Source organism: Sphaerodactylus townsendi, linkage group LG02, assembly GCF_021028975.2.
Source record: "Sphaerodactylus townsendi isolate TG3544 linkage group LG02, MPM_Stown_v2.3, whole genome shotgun sequence".
Taxonomy (NCBI): Eukaryota; Metazoa; Chordata; class Lepidosauria; order Squamata; family Sphaerodactylidae; genus Sphaerodactylus; species Sphaerodactylus townsendi.
Genome location: NC_059426.1, coordinates 131,681,371 through 131,701,728, shown reverse-complemented (window position 1 = coordinate 131,701,728; position 20,358 = coordinate 131,681,371). Strand labels below are relative to the sequence as shown.

At 42.2% G+C, this 20,358-nt stretch overlaps 1 protein-coding gene and 1 long non-coding RNA gene across 2 annotated transcripts; one reads left to right on the top strand and one right to left on the bottom strand.

Moving 5' to 3' along the window:
• Nucleotides 1–224: 224 nt before the first annotated feature.
• Nucleotides 225–11,254, bottom strand: ACTC1 (actin alpha cardiac muscle 1). Its single transcript, XM_048484366.1, has 7 exons — nt 11,141–11,254; nt 9,995–10,142; nt 6,935–7,259; nt 5,781–5,942; nt 4,687–4,878; nt 750–931; nt 225–564 (listed from the first exon to the last, which is right to left on the bottom strand). The coding sequence occupies exons 2-7, from the start codon at nt 10,121–10,123 to the stop codon at nt 421–423; spliced, it is 1,134 nt and encodes a 377-aa protein (XP_048340323.1). The 5' UTR covers nt 10,124–10,142; nt 11,141–11,254; the 3' UTR covers nt 225–420.
• A 1,558-nt stretch (nt 11,255–12,812) lies between these two features.
• Nucleotides 12,813–16,477, top strand: LOC125426158. Its single transcript, XR_007243509.1, has 2 exons — nt 12,813–12,858; nt 16,040–16,477. It is a non-coding gene; the product is annotated as an uncharacterized LOC125426158 (long non-coding RNA).
• The last annotated feature ends 3,881 nt before the right edge of the window (nt 16,478–20,358 follow it).

The following is a 20,358-nucleotide window of genomic DNA, read 5'->3' as shown; positions in this document are numbered from 1 at the left end:
CAAATATCAGCACCCAATACTTCCCTCAATTTAAATTTCAAAAGAATAGAAAAAAATACAGATGGGATAAATTACTCATATAGCACTGAGCCTTTTGTTCCTCGAATACAGATCACTCAGAAAACAATGACATATTTAACACTGTCAGCTGCAAAGATTTAGTCCTAATAAGATTTTAGAACATCAAATCTGCCCGCACAAAAGAAATCAGACTAAGTAGTATCTTTTGGTTGCAAGTCCCAGATCTGGTTTATTTATAAAGCAATAAATATTCAAAGAAGCACAAAATACATTGCACGGGTGTGTGTAAACAAACTGTACAATAACTGAACCAAGTTCAGGAAGGATTGCTGAAAAAGACTTCAAGAAGCACAATGCTGTCAACCTGAGTGGGAAATAAATGAAGACAGGGAAAGGTGCTTAGAAGCACTTGCGGTGAACAATTGACGGACCAGCCTCATCATATTCCTGTTTACTGATCCACATCTGCTGGAAGGTTGAGAGAGATGCCAAGATGGAGCCACCAATCCAGACAGAGTATTTGCGCTCCGGAGGGGCAATAATCTAAAGGGAGAAAAAAGTAACAAGGTTCTCAAATGAAGCTACATCAGCAAGGTCTTTCTAGTTGTATACTTTACACTTTCTTTTAATATTGGTTTCCCATTTGTAAAAGATTTTTGAGCTTTATGTAAATTACTTTGTGGACTTGCCCTAATTTCTGTTTGGGGACAGGAAGCCTGCCCTCTCACCTTGATTTTCATGGTGCTCGGAGCCAAAGCAGTAATTTCTTTCTGCATACGATCAGCGATTCCAGGGTACATGGTAGTACCACCTGATAGTACATTGTTGGCGTACAGATCTTTGCGGATATCAATGTCACATTTCATAATACTGTTATAAGTTGTTTCATGAATACCTGCAGATTCCATTCCTAGAAAATAAAAAAAAATTGATCAGGAACTGAAAGACAAATCATTGAAAAGAAAGGTTAACATTTTAACCATCATTAATAAGTATTAAACCACAAAGACAGGCCCAAACGTAAGACACATTTTCTGTAATGAAGGTTTGGCATAAAATATGGAAAAGCAGATGCTTCCGACCAGGTTAAATTATAAACAGATGGCTTGTTTGATAACATGACCAGAAAATGTGACACAATGCCAGCCCATACCTTTTCCTTCTCCTCTAATCCTCCTGTTGTAACGCAGACATTTATGTCTGTGCACATTTAAAGCTCACATAGGTATGATACAAAACCTGTCCAGATCTGGGGACCTGGAAACAGAACCACTGTGATCACAGAAAACTACTGTTCACTTTGTCCTTGGCCAACTGGTTCACTGTTCAAAGCAAGCTCACTTACAGTAAAGGTTGGGGCTGCTTCCATGGGTAACGGCCATCTGTTATGAACCAGTCCTTTGACAACGTGCTGAGTGGATGGAGACACTACACATGTGTACATGAACTGATATACTGATGTGACAGCACAGCACAGTTTTAAGAGCAGAGCTGATTTGATTTAACATGTTACTGTTCAAGACAATCAAACCTTTCAAGACGAAAGTTTGCATGGAATCTTAAAGGCCTAGAAGAATGTTAGCAACTGCCTTTGAAAGGGGAGAAATGCAGAGGTCACATTTATGAAGGCAACAGATGATGAAGTTATGAGCAGGGGCTTAGCTGTAAACATGAGGAGAAAATACATCAGAAGTATTCAGGATTACATTCCAGTGTCTTAGTTGACAGGTGGCTTCTTTAAGGGGGCTGAAACTTGATCACTAACAAGGTAACAGCTGACAAACAGCTGCCTTTCACACAGAGGGCTTATACTATAAACACTCGCTGCGCCCATCAGACTTATTTGGCAAAGCAGACATACAAGATTATGTTCTCAGTCATGTCAGTAGCTGGTTTTGGGTAATATGAACCTACATAGGCCTTTTGAAATCTTCAAATCAACTCTGGAATATTTACAGGGTGCAATTCTCAGGCAAAGTAATACTCCACCATTATTCATGCTATCGCTGAATTTTGAGTGTGCTTCAATTATCGAGGACTCATCAGGTATGACTGAATTAATACATAGGCAGTCCACACCAGAATTTTTTTTTGGGTGGGGGGGGGGGGCGGAGAAATACTAGTCAAAGCCATAATGAGAAGCAAACAAACCTTCACCTTTCAGTGGGAGCCTGCAATTAATAGCACAATGGATTCCACATAATCAAAGGTGCCATTCTGAATTTCAGTAGCTGAGGACAAAGATATTTTAATAATCCTAAACTTGAAATATATTCAAGGTTAAACTGTGAAAAAGAAGAGGCATTAGTTGTGGTGGGTTTTCCGGGCTGTGTGATCGTGGTCCGGCCACACAGCCCAGAAAACCCACCAAAACCAGTTCAATCTGACCGTGAAAGCCTTCGACAATACAGAAGAAGTATTGTAAGAGCAACTACTATGATTATTTTCTTGTTTTACTCCTTATAGTCTGACACTAATGCAAGGAGGTTTAGAACTTCTACATGTATATAGGGACATGGGCCCATTACGTAAAATTCCCAGTGATTTGTAGGGGAAGAAATGTCCTGTACCTTTAATAGAGGTTTAATGCATTGAATTTAGCAGCTGAAACTTTTCCTCTCATGGTACATAGAATTCTATTAAGCCTCTAAGAAAGAAGTGGGGGGGTTTATTCCTCCAGGGAGTTGGCAACCCTACAATTATGAGAATAGTCACCTACAACAAAGAACCTGACCACAGAAATAATCACAAGAGTGAGGCAGATACTTTCCCTCATCTGTGGCTAAATGGTACCCAGGATATTATTAGTAATTTTGTTGACAGAGAAAAGCCTCACAGAACTAGAAAATTTAATCTAGAAGACAGATGAAAAGGATAAAGTTACTAAGCATTGGAGGTACTTGTCTATCAAGGCAGTCCACGTTATTCTTCTAGATACAAATGCACCCTAAAGAAAGCAAACTCAGATGATGTGGGATTTTAGCTACTAGAGGATATTTTTCTAAACTGAAAAGGGAACTCTGCAGTAGCTGCAGTTCATGTTGGATGTTACATTCTTCTACATGAAACTTTAAAAAAATTAAATGACTAGTATTTCACACTTTGATGCCAACAGTGTGCTAGACACTGGCTTTTCCCACACAGACCATCTAAAGTGTTTTGCAAACACTTTAAAAAGAACTCTTTTTTTGTCCACGTGTTGTGGAAAAATAAAGCGTTTCAGACTAAAACAGTTCTTTTCCCACCATTTTCAGCCACTTCCCTGTGCTGCTGACCATTTGCTGAATGTTTCCTATGGATGTTTCCTCGGCTGGCATCTCGGTTGGCTGCTATTTCAGTGATTTAAGTACATGAATAAACTCAGTTTTGCTTGGCAAATACAGTAATTAGATCCTCTGCAGATGCCAGCCACAGATGCAGGCGAAACGTCAGGAGAGAATGCTGCTAGAACACGGCCATACAGCCTGGAAACCACACAGCACCCCACAAATACAGTAATTTTTCCTTTTTGTTGTTTTCTGCGAGATGTCTTCAAAGCTACAGGGACTCGAAATCTGCATATACTTCCCAATTGTGATATCTAGTCTCCATAGCTTCAAAGATAGCTCACAAAAGAAAGGAAAATTGACATGTTCCCAGAGGTGGGATCCAACCAGTTCTCACCACTTCTCTAGAAGTGGTTACTAATTTTTTCTGAGTGCCGAGAAGGGGTTACTAAAGCAACCTCCCTGCCCAATAGGGACTGGAGGTGTGTGTGCGCAGCGGTGCCACTGTTTGAATCCCACCACCATTGGAACCTGATATTAAAATTTTTGGATCCCACCACTGCATGTTCCCATAATCAGCAGGCAAAACTGACTTTATTCATGTACTTAAATCATTGAAATGGTGGTCAGCCATGATATCAGCTGAGGAAACATCTGTGGGGAAACATTCAGCTAACAGTGGGCAGCACAGGGAATCACCAAAATGACAGAAAATGGCGGGCACAAGCAGCAGAGAAAACGAGAGTGAGAGCGTTAAAGCCAGGTGGGAAAAATAGAATGTTTCCTGACCTCTGCACAGCAAGTAGGAAACTTTTTCAAAACATTTTCAAAAAAAGATTGCCAGTTTAGCATTTTCAAAATAATCTGTTTTGAGCACAAATAAAACGTTTTGGAGAAAAAACTGTGCAGAATTCCATGCCAGAATGCTTGCCCCACCCCATCCTGCAAACATGTTATTTGTGCTGTGTGGAATGGGTCACTATAAAACATAGAAATGAGGCATTCTCCATCCTAAATGTTTACAATGACTTACTAAATGGTCACTGAATTTGTTAAATGCTAATCAGAAAATATATACTGGGTTGTTGATTATGGGTTGGGAAATTCCTGAAGATTTGGGAGTAGAGCTTGGTGAGGGGATGGTTTGAGGAGGGGAGGGAGGTTAGCAGTGTATAATGCCATAAAGCCCACCGTGGAAAGCAGCTATTTTCTCAGGGGAAACTGATCTCTATAGTTTGGAGATCAATTGCCATTCCAGGAGATCATTTGGCCAGGAGGTTGGCAACCATGTAAAATCACTCTGAAATGTTGTTTGACCTTGTTCCTATGATTTCTGAGGGATTTTTGATAAAGTAAATTGAATCTTGGACCTACATGTTGCATGTACAGGACCACTTACCAATGAAAGATGGTTGGAAGAGAGTTTCTGGGCAGCGAAAGCGCTCGTTCCCAATTGTGATGACCTGGCCATCAGGCAATTCATAGCTTTTCTCCAGAGAAGAGGAAGAAGCTGCAGTAGCCATTTCATTCTCAAAATCCAGAGCAACGTAGCACAGCTTCTCCTTAATATCACGGACAATTTCACGTTCAGCTGCAAAGATAAACCCAAAAATTCACAGGATGACAAAGGAGACTGAGGACATAAAGGAAACCAGTAAAGAACTGATACCATCATTTTTTGAGTTGCTGAGTTGACATGCACTTAAAAAGGTTTTGAGGTGCACAAGAGTGTGTGTGCGGTGGTGGTCGGGGCGGGGCGGGGGGGCGGGGTGTCTCCCAAAGATCATTTCCAGGGTTTGCAGAAGAGTGACTAGAGAACAGGGCCAGTACAAATATGAGAGATATAGAAGAAAGGCAGTTTTACACAGAGTTTAGAATGTCAGTCTAGGATCCGGGACAACTGGATTTGAATCATCTTGGTAGGTGATAGATACCCTTGGGCCTCTTACAATCCTTTCAGTTTTATGTGATTTGGGTTTTAGTATTCTTATAAAAATCGGTTAGTTATAAATGTAGATGAACTTGTATTTTTAAACTTCATGAAATACTATAAATATATTTGTTGTGAAATGTACTTGCTATATAATAAACAGATGATCATATTAAGCTACCTTATACTGACTCAAACCATTGGTCTATCATGGGCAGTACTATCTACTCTGACCTGCAGTGGCTTGCCAGCATCTTATGAAGAGGTCTTTCACACATCATGCACTACCCTGGATCCTTTTGCCTGGAGATGTCAGGAATTATACTTGGGACCTTTTATACACAAAGCAACATTCTACCACTTGGTCACAGACATTATTTTTATTTATACCTGCAGCTGAATTTGTAAGATGAGATAGGTATGTAGTGTTCAAAATTTCACTGCTGAGTCTGCATACATACACCGCAGACATTATTTTAGTTTATTAATGACATTTTTTACTATGTCCTGAGGTTCAGAAATATTGACTGCCTTGTTTTAGAGTGAATCTAAAATGTGCTTACCAGTTGTCACAAAAGAATAGCCACGTTCAGTCAGGATCTTCATGAGGTAGTCAGTGAGATCTCTGCCTGCCAGATCTAGACGCATGATGGCATGAGGCAGAGCATAACCTTCATAGATGGGGACATTGTGTGTCACACCATCCCCCGAATCAAGGACAATACCTGTGAAACAAAAAGGCTGCACACTAGGAAGGTGTCCCATAAAATGACAGTTCAATGGAATGTAAAATATATTCACAATTGTCCCAGCTTTTGTATGGTATAAGTGACCATTATTCTGAAAGGAGCACATCTACTTCAGCTACTGGTTTAAACATTAACTTATCACTGATCGCCATTACCAAGGTGAAGACTGCTTTAAATTCAACTTTAACTCTACATCTTTTTCAATCAATGTTATGCCAACATTGTTTCATTCTTAACAGTCTTCACTATGCTTCGAATTCCTTTCAAATATACATTATATGTGAAGTAAAGCAATTAGATAATATAATATTTCTTCTCTAATAGCTGTAATGATAAATCCAGTATTCATAGAAAAATCTAATATTTATAGAAAAATCTTATTTAAAATCTTAGACCTTTAAAAAATAAATGTCTGCATTTATAATACCCATCAATATCTCTATTTTTATACCATAATGCATATTTGAGATTGCTTCCTACATATGAATCACCTCTTTATGTCCTTTAATCTTATAAACTGTATTCACAGTGGTGACCTGCAGATTAGTAGGTTCTTAACATCTTTCAGTCATCCTTGTGTGGTGTTCTTCATATGATGCAGTAGAAGTTTGGATTTGACTCATCCATGGCTGCCATAACATTGCTCTAGTCCATCCCTAGATATCAGCATGATATCATCCCATCCACATAATGCTGGGACTTTTACATTAAAGTTGAAACCATGAACAGATTGCTGAAGTCAAAATGTGACAGACCAGTGGATTTCCTCCACCTTTCCTAAGTGGTGGCAAAAGTGCCTCATTCTACTCTTTATTGGTGAGTGTGAGCACAGATGTAGATCGCACGCTTCTAGAAACTAGATTTAAGAGAAAGTACAAAAGATTGATTTTGTGTACAGGGAGGAAGATTGCATCTTATAGAACTAAAAGCCAGAGATTGTTAAGAAGAACAGCAAATTGTTTTATTACCTGTAGTACGCCCAGATGCATAGAGGGACAGAACAGCTTGGATGGCCACATACATGGCCGGCACGTTGAAGGTTTCAAACATAATTTGGGTCATCTTTTCACGATTCGCTTTGGGATTCAGAGGCGCCTCTGTGAGCAGAGTGGGGTGTTCTTCGGGGGCAACACGCAGTTCATTATAGAAAGTATGATGCCAGATTTTTTCCATATCATCCCAATTAGTGATAATCCCATGTTCAATGGGATATTTCAAAGTCAGGATACCTCTCTTGCTCTGAGCTTCATCACCCACATAGGAATCTTTCTGGCCCATACCGACCATAACACCCTAGAGGGCAGAAGAGACAGAGAAGCAAATAACATTGTCCCAACATCATGGGTCAGTGTAATACAAAGCACAGCATAATGAACTTCGACACAAGACAGGCAGGGAAACCTCTTCACCTTTGCTGAGATATTGAAGCTCATTGATAGCATGCGCTTTTCAAAAGTAGCTAATTCATTTTGTAAGATGTTTTTGTTGCCTGTGACCTGGTTATTTCAAAAAGGTAAATTATGGAAATTTAAGGCACATTTTGCATTTACCTTCTCAAACAGGCGAAGTTTATTCCAGCAGTAAATATATCTAAGTCTAAACATGGCCCCATCTATGATTTTTTTAAATGTGGAGATTAGAGCCATGAGAACAAACAATAACTACAGCTGAAGATAGGGGCAGACAAAATGTTGGTTGGTTGGTGAGTGAGAAGGAGAGGAGAGAAAGATGACAATATGGGGGCTTCCAGGAGGAGAGAAAGAAGAGACAGGTTTTTTTTTGGGGGGGGGGATGGGATACAAGGGCAACTGCACTGTCCCTCACAAGTATTTGTGGGTTCCCTCCCATGCAATTGTGCCTGGCCAGCCTTTCCCAGAAAGAAGCTGCCAGGGATAGAAAATGTGGGAAAATTAAATATGGGTGAACAAGGAGATACAAGTATGCTAGCTGGTGCTTGGTAAGGGGAGAAAGAGGCATGAAAAGATATGAGGTCATGGGGCTCAGGAAAGGAAAAGAGGAAAAAGTAGCAGAGGTGAAATGAGATTTACCCCACAAGTCCTTGTGGATCCTTCATTTGTGGCTCTTCCGTACTGTTCCCACTATCATGCAATTAGAAATGTGTGTGTGTGTGTGTGTGTGTGTGTGTGTGTGTGTGTATTCATTTCATGTTCATTTCAGTGCATTTTGACGAAACTGAAGATGAAGTAACTTACTGCTCAGATTGCTGCAACAGCTGCTTGTGTGAGTGGATATTATTGCATCTTTAAAAACATGGGCAGAATGCAGCCACTTTTTAACCACCACTGATTTAAATGGGAGAGACGAGATGTATTCATATTTTTAAAGGTTGTAGCTGTCCTTTCCTACATTCAGTAGTATCACAACATTGTTCAGATATATAATAAACCAGGCACACTCCAATTTCTGCACCAGAATCAATGGCACATGAACTGAGAGACAGAATCATGCCTTTGTTTTTCAGTGTCTCCATGGCAGTACATTGCTTCACAGCTCTGCAAATGTCACTTATTCACAAACTAGCAAAGTGGCATGATCCACTGTTGCATTCCCATAATTGTGCCAGGCAATATTTACATACCATACAGATTCTTTTTTCTTGAAACTAGCAGAGTTCAAAATACTACTGCAAAATGTGTAATGATTAGTAATAGCAGCTGGTGAATAATTTGAACATAGAATTCCTTTTTCAATCATTAAAGAGGTATGGAGGAGATTTTTGCAGGGAACATCATCCTGTCATTCGAGATCTGCTTTTAGTCCCTGAAATCCAACCAGGAGTTTCAAATGCCAAGGATCTATCATGGTTCTGAAACTGTTGCTCAAAACTATAGGGGTTTTGTGAAGTTATTTTTCAACAGATAGCAAAACAGAATGGTCAGCATGGGAAACAAGACAACAGGACCAACATATATTTACATTACTGGGAAGGAAAAACATTAAAGAGGATGAATTAGGAGTCTTAAAGAATGAGGCAGAATATACATTGAGGTATGGGATCATGGAGATCGAGTTCAAATCACTGCTCAGTCATAAAGCTTGAAAGGTTATGGTAAGCTATAGCACAGGGCTGTTGTGGGAATACTATGGGATGATCTGAACATATTGTTCTGAGCTCCTTAGAAGGGGGATGAAATGCAAAAATGAGATCAGTGTTATCTGAATGAGGAGTTCTGGTGTGTTACAGTTAATACTATTCAGACACAGCTTAACTGCACAAGTAGTCCAAGTGATCACTTGGGACAAAAAGGATCCAAGGGCTTATTCGCATGTCCCAAACTCTACCTAACAGACTAGACACATGGTGTGTTGAAAAGAAATGCTACAGGAATTTCATTTTGGAATCTTAATTTCAGACTCAAATGGGCCTGATTTGGATCAGGACCACTGTATGGAGAGGGCTTAACCCTTCTTTCCCAACAGTGCCATACTCCTGACCCCAACCAGCCAGTGGAGCTACTTGCCCTATTGGGAAATTTGCACACTATCATCCTCTGCAACTTTGCAACAGATGCCAAGGCACACTTTGCAGGGGCAGACTATTTGTAGGAGAGAGGGGCGATAACAAAAGAAAAATTATCTACTATGTCAGGCGTGCGTAACTTAAGTGGAAATGGGAAGCTCCAGTAGGCAAGAGTAAGGGGGCGGGGGGAGAGAAGGAATCAATTTCATTGTATGTGACTCAATGGAGTCACTCAAAGAATTCAAAATAAGCTTGTGGCTGTTGTTTAATACATGTTGTTGATAAGGATACCCCACTACCACCACCACCCCAAAAAAAGAGGGAGGAGAGAGAGAAAGGCATTGAGGCTGATCGGGAAGAGGAGAGAAGTTCCAGCAAAGGGGGAGAGGTCCAGTTTGGTGAAGGAAACGAGAGAGCTAGATTGGGGGAACCAGAGAGATTTGAGGAGATGCTGGAAGAGAAGGGCGGCCAGACTGGCAGAGGCGACTTAGGGAAAAGGGCATTCCGCAGGGTCCGCTCGCCGAGGGGTCACGAAGAGCCGCGTTACCTGGTGCCTGGGGCGGCCGACGATGGAAGGGAAGACGGCTCGGGGGGCATCGTCTCCGGCGAAGCCCGCCTTGACCAAGCCCGAGCCGTTATCGCACACGAGGGCGGTGGTCTCCTCGTCGTCACACATCCTGGAAGGAAGCGGGGAGCTGCAAGGCACAAAGATCGGTGAGAGCCATCGCGGGTGGCGGGAAGCAGCAGTGCCTAGCAGGTAGAGTCGTTGAAGCCGGCTCCGTCTGCCTTCCGCGCCTCCCGCACAGCCTTAATTTCGGGCTCGAATAGCAACAACAATAACAATCCCGCCCCTCCCCGATTGGGGGCGTCAGACCCCTGGCGCTTGTTGTGCAAGGAAGCGATTTGGGGGCGCCACTTTGCCCACGGCTGCTCTTCCGGCATTCATTCTCCACGTTTTGCCCCCGGCTCCAGGTCGCGCTACGGAGGACTGCTGTTGGGGCCGCAGGTCCAAAGAAATCCGAGCGTGATCCACAGACGGCTTAAGCCGGTGTCTTTTGTATCTGGCTTCGGATCAAGCAGGCTCGAATTAAGTGATTGGTCGATTGCAGTCTTTACCCCTCCCCCCTTCTTTTTATCCCTTCCCTGAGTAACCTTTTTTTTTTTTTTTTGCAATAGTTGTCCCCAAAGTTTTAATGTTAGTACTCTTAAAGGTGTTACCCCCGGGACGGGGAAAGGCATGCAAGCTATTAAGACTCAGTTAATGCAGCCGTGCAGCGCAGAAGCAACAGCCCGTTTGTCATGTCTACAAGTTTTCCTTCCAGAGAAGGCGCAAAGAGCCCTCGTCAAGTGATGAATGGGCGCGAATGAAGGGGGAGGGGGGGGGGTGCTTCAACCCTACACTCATATTGAAGTCAGTCTCGAGTGACTTCAAAAGAAGCCACATCTGAAAACTCAGCGAGCCCCCGCCCGCCCGGCAAACACCCCAACAAACACCGAACGGGATCACGAAACCAACTGGGGAAAGGGCTGTGATTTAAGCCGATCTAGTCTCGTTGCCTTGAATTGGACTACAACTCATGAAATGCATCCACTGACGTTGTGCGCAGAGCTGCCCGCCGCTCAGTCCTGGCCAGTCCTGCCCCTAGTTCTCCCCTCGAGATGTTACAGTCCCACCCGAGCTCGTGCTACTCACCAGCTCAACACTTCCTGCGCGGGAGTCCTGAGAACAATCTGGGCACTGATACGGTGGGAGAGCCACCGATTTATACTGGGCTGAGTGACAGTGTCACTCTCGGCCTCCTGCGGGACGGCACGGGCACCGTGTCCTTATTTGGTCGCCTTCACGCCATTGCGGAGCCGTGAGGCCATTAATGGAGTCAGGGAAGGCAAAAGTCAGCCTGGCTAAAGTACTCGGGGGCCCGCAGCCCATGTAAGGAAAGCTAAGGGGGCTGCATTCACCCTGCAAAGGGGATGGCCAAATAGGGAACCTTGTTTTAAAAAATCAAGCATACCCACTTCTGGAGGCAAGGTAAAAAAAAATCAATGAATGGAAGGGACTTTTCCCATCTTGGTGTTGTAAAGAATCTCAGAGCGGTGGAAAGATCAATGAATTAAGCCCTCGCTGCCATGGTGTCTGGCATGTGTCATCACAGGGTGAGGAACAAGCAACTGGGCAAAGTTGAGGTAAAATTTCAAAAGGCAGTGATGCATCCATTAACCAGGCAACAAAATCCCTTTACTGGAATCTGTTAAAATAATTCTGTGGCTTTCCATGGAACATGCTAGCTAGAAGGCATCTCTTATCCCCACCCCAAGGCATCAACATTGTGATCCTTCCCATGTTATCCTCTGAAATTTCCTCTTGGAAAACAAAAGTCTCTTTCACCAAAAATCAATAAGGCTTCAACCCAATGTGTTTTACAATGCAGATTCCAACCCATTTGTTAACAAATATGTGCATCAAGTCTTTGCTAATGCTGGTAATGGATGTGAGGGGAGTCCCCCCTCCCCAACAACAACAACTGAATAGCATCGATTGTATGTTGCTAAGGAATGTCCAGCTCTGGTCCAAATGTTTAGCTACAACAACACATAATGTGACATTACATCCTGTACAGAAAAGATCTCACTATTTAAGCTCCAATTCCATTTGGAATTTGAGGTACTTGATTATTTGTGGGTTGGAGACAACGGACAGAGAATTTTTCCTCCCATAGAACTTGCAGGCACCCCGTGAAGTTGATGGGCCATAGATCTGGGACAAACAAAAGGAAGTACTACTTCAACAAGTAATTCATTTGAGGCATTCATTGGTGAATGGTGCAATGATGTTCACTAGTTTAGTTGACTTAAAAAGAGGATTAGACAAATTAAAGGCTATTCACCATAATAAGTACACGGAACTTCTGTGTTCAGAGGCCATGACCTTCTGAATACCAGTGATGAAGGTACAACAACAAAAAGGGGGGGGGGACTTTCCTTTTCTTAACAGTTTTCTGAGGGTATTACTAGCAATTCTGTAAAACAGGTTCCAAACTAGATAGGCCATTGGTGTGACTGAGCACAGAAGCTTTGGTTTTCTTTTTCATTTCCATTCACATTTTTAATATCCCAGATTAAATCTAGGCATGTCCATAGGTGTCCTTGTTTCCATAAGCTGTTCTTGTGAGCTTTTTGTTGTGCCTTTCTTTCTCTCCAGATAAGTTGCAATGCGCACATATTTGTGTTTCCGTAGCCGCAGACAGCTCCCTCAAAACAAAAAAAGGGAGAAACGATACATGCATGGGATCACTAGGCTAAACAAACTTTATTCATCTTCTTTTGTCAGCAAAACAGCAAATGTATGAGCTGCAAGCAGAAGAAAACTCCATGAGGAATCTCCACAGAGAGTCTGCTGCAGTACACAAAATGGTGAGTGCGAACAGCAGAAATAAAAGAGGTGTGGGCAGGAGAAATAAAGTGTTTCCTGCCTGATAGTGTTTGCTCAGCAGGCAGAAATCGTCTTCAACCCAGGTTGGGGGGTGGGGGGAGATTGCTAGTTTAGTGATCTTTGAAAAACCGGGGTTGGGAGAAATATGACAGGCTGACCTCTTGGGGGAAGAGAGCTGTGTGAAGTTGTTCCCCAAAATGCTATATATAACGTCCTGAAGACATGATATTTGTGCTGTGAGGAATCCACCTTTATGACATTTACACACTATGTCACATCGTATGCAAAAAATAAGAAAACAGCATGAGAAAACATGACACAAAAATAATAACGTAATGGGTTCGATATGCAAAAGGGAGAATGAAGTGTTCAGTACTTTCAGCTTTCTGATTGATTTTTGCAACCGTAACCCTATTACAATACTTACTGGATGTTCCATTCTGTTGATTTCATTGACTTAAATCAGGGGTCCCCAAACTACAGCCCAGGGGCCAAATCAGGCCCCCGGAAGACATTTATCCGGCCCGCTGGGCAGAAGCGGATCTCCCCCTTCTCTATCTCCTTTTCCCCAGGTTTACAAACAGCATTAAGTGCGGGTGACTCGCTGCTCATTCCAAGCGGCTGGAGGGGACCGTACCAATGTGGCAAAGGGGGGAGAGAGAAAGGCAGCGGAGCTTCAGGATTGGAAGGGGACCGCGGGGGTGGGGGGCTCGGCCAGGGGCGGGTCGAGGGCGGATGAATGGCGCCCCCCCCGCGGGCGGCACTTGGTCCAGCCCCCGGCTGGGCTCTGGCCATGCGTGAACTGGCCCCCTGTTTAAAAAGTTTGGGGACCCCTGACTTAAATTGTGTAATCCACTTTAAGTCTTGGTGAAAAATGTGGATTACAACTAATGTAATTTTTTATAAAAAATTAAAGATAAATCAGCAATGAGAAATATAATATTGCTAGTTATAACTTCCTTGTTCAGCAGAACATTAGGGCCAGTTTTGTGATTATATTGAACTGCTGCTTTCTAACTCTTGTTGATATCCTGGTATTATTTAATTGATATTCCACTTTCCCTCTTGGTTCAAGGTGGGTTACAAGAGTTAAAATATCTCCAGCTAAAACAAAAATAAAATCACAAGCCCTAAATCCCTCCCTTGATTACCTGCTGTATGCTTTTAAGATTTATAAGCCATCCCAGACATCTGTTTGAAATGAAAAGGCAGGATAATAATCTGTTAAATAAATAAATAACATTGCATATCTGTGCATCAGCACTGCGTTCCACCACATGGTGAGATCATTCCTAACATTGTGACAATGACCCACCCAAAGTAAGGAATTGTGACATCATGCAGGGGCAAATGTAGCAACATATTTAATAGCTGGGGTGGAGTTTCTTGGAATATGAGTTGAGCTGAAGTCTCCTGCATCCAACTCAGCCACAAATTCAGGAGGTTGGCCTGGGCAAGCTACTGTTTCAGGTTCAGCCTCTCGTTTTTTGTTTATTTATAACCAGCTTTTCTCCTCAATGGTAACCCAAAGCTACTTTCATTGTTCCTCTCTCCTGTATTTTATCCTTACAAGAACACCCTTGCGAGTTAGGTTAGGGTGAACGAGTGCTACTGGTCTATTGTCACCCAGTGAGCTTCTATGGCAGAGTGGGGATTCAAAACTGGGTTTTCAGATCTGTCTAGCATTCCATCCACTGTTCTTCCACATTGACTGTGTGTATTATGACTATTCTTCTGTGATTTACAGGGCTGTTGTACAGATTACTAAAATAATGAGTATTTAAGGGGAAACTACTGAATAGTTACTATGTAGTTACTATATTATAGTTACTGCATTGAGGCTATTGCATTTCAACCATTTTTTCAGTATGTCCATGAAAGAAATTGAATGGATCCAGCATCATTGGTGATAAATGTAGCAGACATGTAAACCTGGCAGTAAGACAAGGATTAGGGAGGTTGATGTAATTCCTGATAGAGTTGAATACTATATATGAAGGACTGTGAAGCCAAATCAGATTGGAAATCACCCTGTAGCACTGCAAGAATTCAGAAATGTATAGACAGTTTTCACCAATGCCATGAATACTGATAGTCCGTTGTGGGAGGACTGGGCAGTGCTGGCCTGCTGCAGAGAAGGGATTGGGCACCAAAGCAGAGGAAAGAGGGCTTTGCCTAGTGGTTAGAGCCTCATCCTGGCACCCAGCTAGGAGTGAGCTCTGGACTTTCAGGTTACTCAGGCAGATATGGAGGTTGCGCTTACCCAGGTCCTCTGCCTCCCAAGGTGCTGTCCAGATGTTCTCTCTCTCTCAGCTTTGGGATGAGAGCAGCTTTGGTCATCTCCGCCTCAGCCTGTGGTGGCAAGGGTTTAAATAGGACCTTACAGCCATTACATGTCCCATGCCCTGCTGCCTGGGTAAATCAGATCTTTGAAGTCTTCCCCACCCCCTTCCAGTTGGGGTGATGATAGGGATGCCATTTCCAGACTACAGAGATCCGTTTTGCTGTGAAAAATAGATACTTTAGACCAGGGGTAGGGAACCTGCGGCTCTCCAGATGTTCAGGAACTACAATTCCCATCAGCCCCTACCAGCATGGCCAATTGGCCATGCTGACAGAGGCTGATGGGAATTGTAGTTCCTGAACATCTGGAGAGCCGCAGGTTCCCTACCCCTGCTTTAGACAGTGAACTGCTTCACATTGAACCCTATTGAAGTCCCTGTCCTCCCCAGGCTCCATCCCCAAATCTCCAGGAGTTTCCCAGCCCCAGTCTGGCAACCCTAGTTCCCCATCTCCTGCTGGTGGTCAGGAGGGACCGAGCAACCCTAGGCAGTGTCCCCATGGCCCTTTCTGGCCTGCTGGCCCAAAGGCCTGCAGCTGCCAGCCTCCTAGGTCATTGCAAAAGATCCAGTACCACTACATCCCACAGATGCATCTGTGACCATCATCCCTCGATGGCCAGCCAGCGATCAGGAACAGGTCTCGGTTCTCATCACTGGCTGAGTTCATCCTTGACATTTGGGGCTGATCCATAGGGCCCTCTAGAGTGGCACCGCGCTGGAGTCACAGAGCAGTGAGTGGGGACAGCAGCCAGAGAATGTTCATTTCAATATAGATTTTTAATTTATGATCGCTCTCTCCTTTTCATTTTTATTTTCCCAGTCTAAAACCTTTGATAACAGTTGAACAGGCGGATTATCCAGGAGGAACATAAGTAAGAGAGAAGACAGCATGTATTTCTGAACATACATTGTTGAAGACTCTTTAAACTTCAGTTAACCCAGGAAGAAAAAGATGTATCTTTTTATATTTTGACACATAAGGGGGAAAGGGAGTCTATTGGCTGAAATTAATGCATGTGCACTTAAACTCTATTTTTTCACACTTTAGTCCACACTCAACTGGGAACACATAGCAAAGCACAGAGAGAAAATGGAAACAGTTTTTGGCCAAATTAATAAATCAATCATTAAACCTCATCACCAGCATTAATTAAATGTGGCAATTGTTGTCCTGCTCAGTTGTTGAAACATCCACCTTCATAATTTGCTCCAGTGGTGGAATCTGAAAGATCCATCATTTAAGAAATCTTATTTAGTGGGAAAAAAATAGAACAGGAACAGAAGTTGCTAAGTAGGTTTGACCTGGTATGCAGTGGTCCAGACTGTCATCATGTACTCTCGAGAAACTTCATCACATGGTAAAGTAGTGTGTCTTTTGGGAAGTCAGCCTGTACATTCACCGACCAGGTGAATGTCTGTGTGAAATATCTGGGAAGCAAAGATAGAACACTTGAAAGAAAAGGCAGGAGGGCTTACTGAACCACATCTCACTACAGGTCTGTGCTACAAGGCATGGTGTTTGAGATAATCCAATCAAGTGTTCACCTTGCATGTAATAAAGTGAGTTCCAGGAAGATATGTTTGCTTGATGACTGTGTTGACATTGAATTTCTCAGCATGTCTATTAACAGTATGTTTATTGCTGTCTGTTATTCATTGCAGTGCTCATACAGTTGAAGTTTTTTCCACCAGTCTCATTTGCTGCCTAAAAAAATGATGAAGAGACAGGCAGTTCCACCTCAGAGCAACTTGGGGGGAGGGGAGAGGAGTATGCCACATTGCTTGCCTTTCTTGTGGTGCCAGACCCTCCCTTTGCTGAGGCGTTTCTCTTCTTGCTTTCATGGGGTGTCAAATGCAAGCCTCTGTGCTTGTTGTGCAAATCTGCCTTCCCTTTCTTAAGCTTTTTAATGCCTTCTTGTAACTTCTCCATTAACAAAATTGTCTTCCTCTGACTATTCTGCAAGTGATAATTTTAATTGTGTATAAAACTGCTGCCTTAAATCTGAGAGGATCCCCTGGATGAGGGGAAGAGTTCCTTAAAAGAAGAATTTACTGTGGAGAATGCATTTCCCTTTGAAACCAACGGAGAACAAATAAATATGAAGAACATACAAAGTGCCTCACTGGATCAGAGCAATGGTCCATCTAGTTCAGCATCCTGTTTTACACCGTGGCCAACCAATTATTATGGAGGGGCAACAACTGACCATAGAAGCTAAGGTCTTCCCATGATCCTGAATATGGAGGCTCCTTTTAATCACCATGGTTAATAGCCATAAATGAATGAAATGGGGGAGGAGGGTTGAGAAACATGTCTCACTTACCTAAAAAGATCCTAGATTTCAGGACCGTCTTGTACTACTACCACTGATTAATGAAACATCAACCAACCAGAAACTCACAAAATAATGGAGCAGTCAGTCTTACTTCCAGGAATGGTCAGTGATTTTCACAAGGGCCCCTTCTGCACACGCAAAATAATGCATTTTCAAACCACTTTCACAACTGTTTGCAAGTGGATTTTGCCATTCCGCACAGCTTCAAAGAGCACTGAAAGCAGTTTGAAAGTGCGTTATTCTGCATGTGCGGAATGAGCCAAGGTATCTGCATTCATTCAGGGTCAGGGATGTTACATTCTTCTCAGTGGAGCTCTTTGAAGACTGCTGTGCTATATTCTTTCAAAATTAGGAGCCTGTGCCTTATCCTCTTTGGCATGGCAAACTAAAGAGTGTGAATGGTTGTGTAAAGAGGCAGCAGTCACTCCTTTAATTCTCCCGTTGCGCTTTCTGATTTAATTCTGCCCCCCAAGCTGTTTCATTTGTTTTAATTGAAAAGGAGCAAGAAAGCTAGCCTGGCATAGCAGCTAGTGTGTTAGACTAAGATCTGGGAGACTAAAATTCAAATCCCAATTCTGGGTGATCCTGAGCTCCACGCCCCTCACCCACCCAAGCCTACCCAACCTCACAGAATTGTTGTGACAATAACATGGGAGAGAAGAGAATGGTGTAAATTGCTTTTGATTCTTATTGGGGGGAAAGGCAGAGTACAAATGAAGTAAATGAATAAGTAAAAATCAGAACTGCAACATTCAAAACCTTCAAACCTGAAAAGTCTTCTCATATTGGAACATGTACTGCAAAGAGTTAAATGAAGCATGTTAAGCCAGAATAGTAATTTTTGCCTTATAGATCCCATCCGCAAGTCATTTCTGCAACCAAAATCTTACCGGGTTAGTGGCTATAAATCAAATTTGCAAAATTAGAAAACAGGAAAACAAAAATAACCTGCCCTGATCTAAATAGCCCCAGGTTAGTGTGATCTTATCAGATCATAGAAGCTAAGCATAGTCAACCCTGGTAAATATTTAAATGGGCAACCTCCAAAGAACACCAGGGTTGTGATGCAGAGGCAGGCAATGGCAAATCACCTCTGAACATCCCTTGCCTTGAAAACTCTATGGTCACCATAGATACATTGTGACAAAAGCGCCAAAAATGTAATGGTCACAAGGGCAGCAGAGGAGTCATTGACTTTCTTTTTTATTTGCAGGTGTGTCTTATCAATTCTCTTAACAGCAGACAAGATATGTTAACAAGGAAATGAATTATAAGGAACCCAAATTTCCAAAAGACATGGCCAAAATATTGTAGAGGTATTAGACTGAACTGTGTCACTGAAATATATAGCTTTAGCCATTCCAATGAGCCCCAAAATGGAAGATATCCACAGAAGCAGCAGTTTTATTTATGAAGTTGGAAGGCCTCAGGTGCTAATAAAAGAAAAACTTCTTTCCCCATGGGAAAAAAAGCAGTTTGATTACTTACTTATGTCAACCAATTTACTTTGACAAGTATATTTTCATGAGTTCTTGTCTCCAAAGGAAACTTCAGGGTATTTTGTACATAGATATAAATACAGAAGCACAGTTTTCAAGCACTGCCCATCTTGTATGAAGAGGGTGTGTATTTTGTGCCACCATCCACTTTCAAAGACATGTGAATAACTTCTGACTCCAGGCTAGATCATACTTGTATATATTTTGAAGGAGAACACAGAGAAATATACCAATTATCTTTTCACATTTGACAATAGTAGTAGACTTGAATCCAATGAGAAGCAGCAATTAGAGAACCCTTCTGCATTTCACCAAGTACCTCAAGGAAAGTTTACTTCTGAATTTTAAACTATGCAGCATTTTAAGCATGTTTTATGTATGTATGTATGTATGTATGTATGTATGTATGTATGTATGTATGTATGTATGTATGTATGTATGTATGTATGTATGTATGTATGTATGTATTTGGCTTTATTTATACACTCTCTCTCTCTCTCTCTCTCTCTCTCTCTCTCTCTCTCTCTCTCTCTCTCTCTGATGTTCTTCCCAATGGGAACCAAAAAGGCTTACAGCATCTTTCTTCCTCCATTTTATTCTCACAACAATCCTGTGAAGTATTTTAGGGGGAGAGTGAGTGACCACCCAGCATGCTTCCATGGCAGAATTTGGCTTCAAACCTGGATCTCCTAGATCCTAGTGCAATACTCTAACTACTATCAATACTGGCCATTTTCCTTGGGGAAGTTTCATCAAAGAGTTTTCAGTGGCCACACAAAACGTTTATGGGCTAAAATTTGAAGTCAACTGGATCTTCATAAGTTTTGTTGCTGTTGTCATCGTCATAGGTTAACAATTACTTGAGGCAACTATAATATAAATTGTTCTGACATGTGTGGTATCATCATACAGGCTTGGTACTGCTTGGGAGAACATTGGATTGATTAGCAAAGGGATGCATTTCTCAACTTCAGCTACCCCATGCAGAAATGTGTGTCAAATGAAATCCCAGAATGTATCATCCCAATTGTTGTCATCCATTCTTCAGTGCTGAAAAGAAATGTGCATTTTTCTCCCATTATATTTTCTCTCTTAATGGTATTTACACACCACCTTTCTCCCCACAGAGACCCAAATTAGTTCACAAAGAAATAAAAACAAACTAAAGCCTGTCAGCATATACAATATTACATAACAAAAACAAACATATCATGGCCTGCTCCTGGTTGATGACAATGCTTTATACAGGTGTTAGGATACACACCAAGGGCCAAGAGCCCTTTAGCTTGATAACATGAGAATTA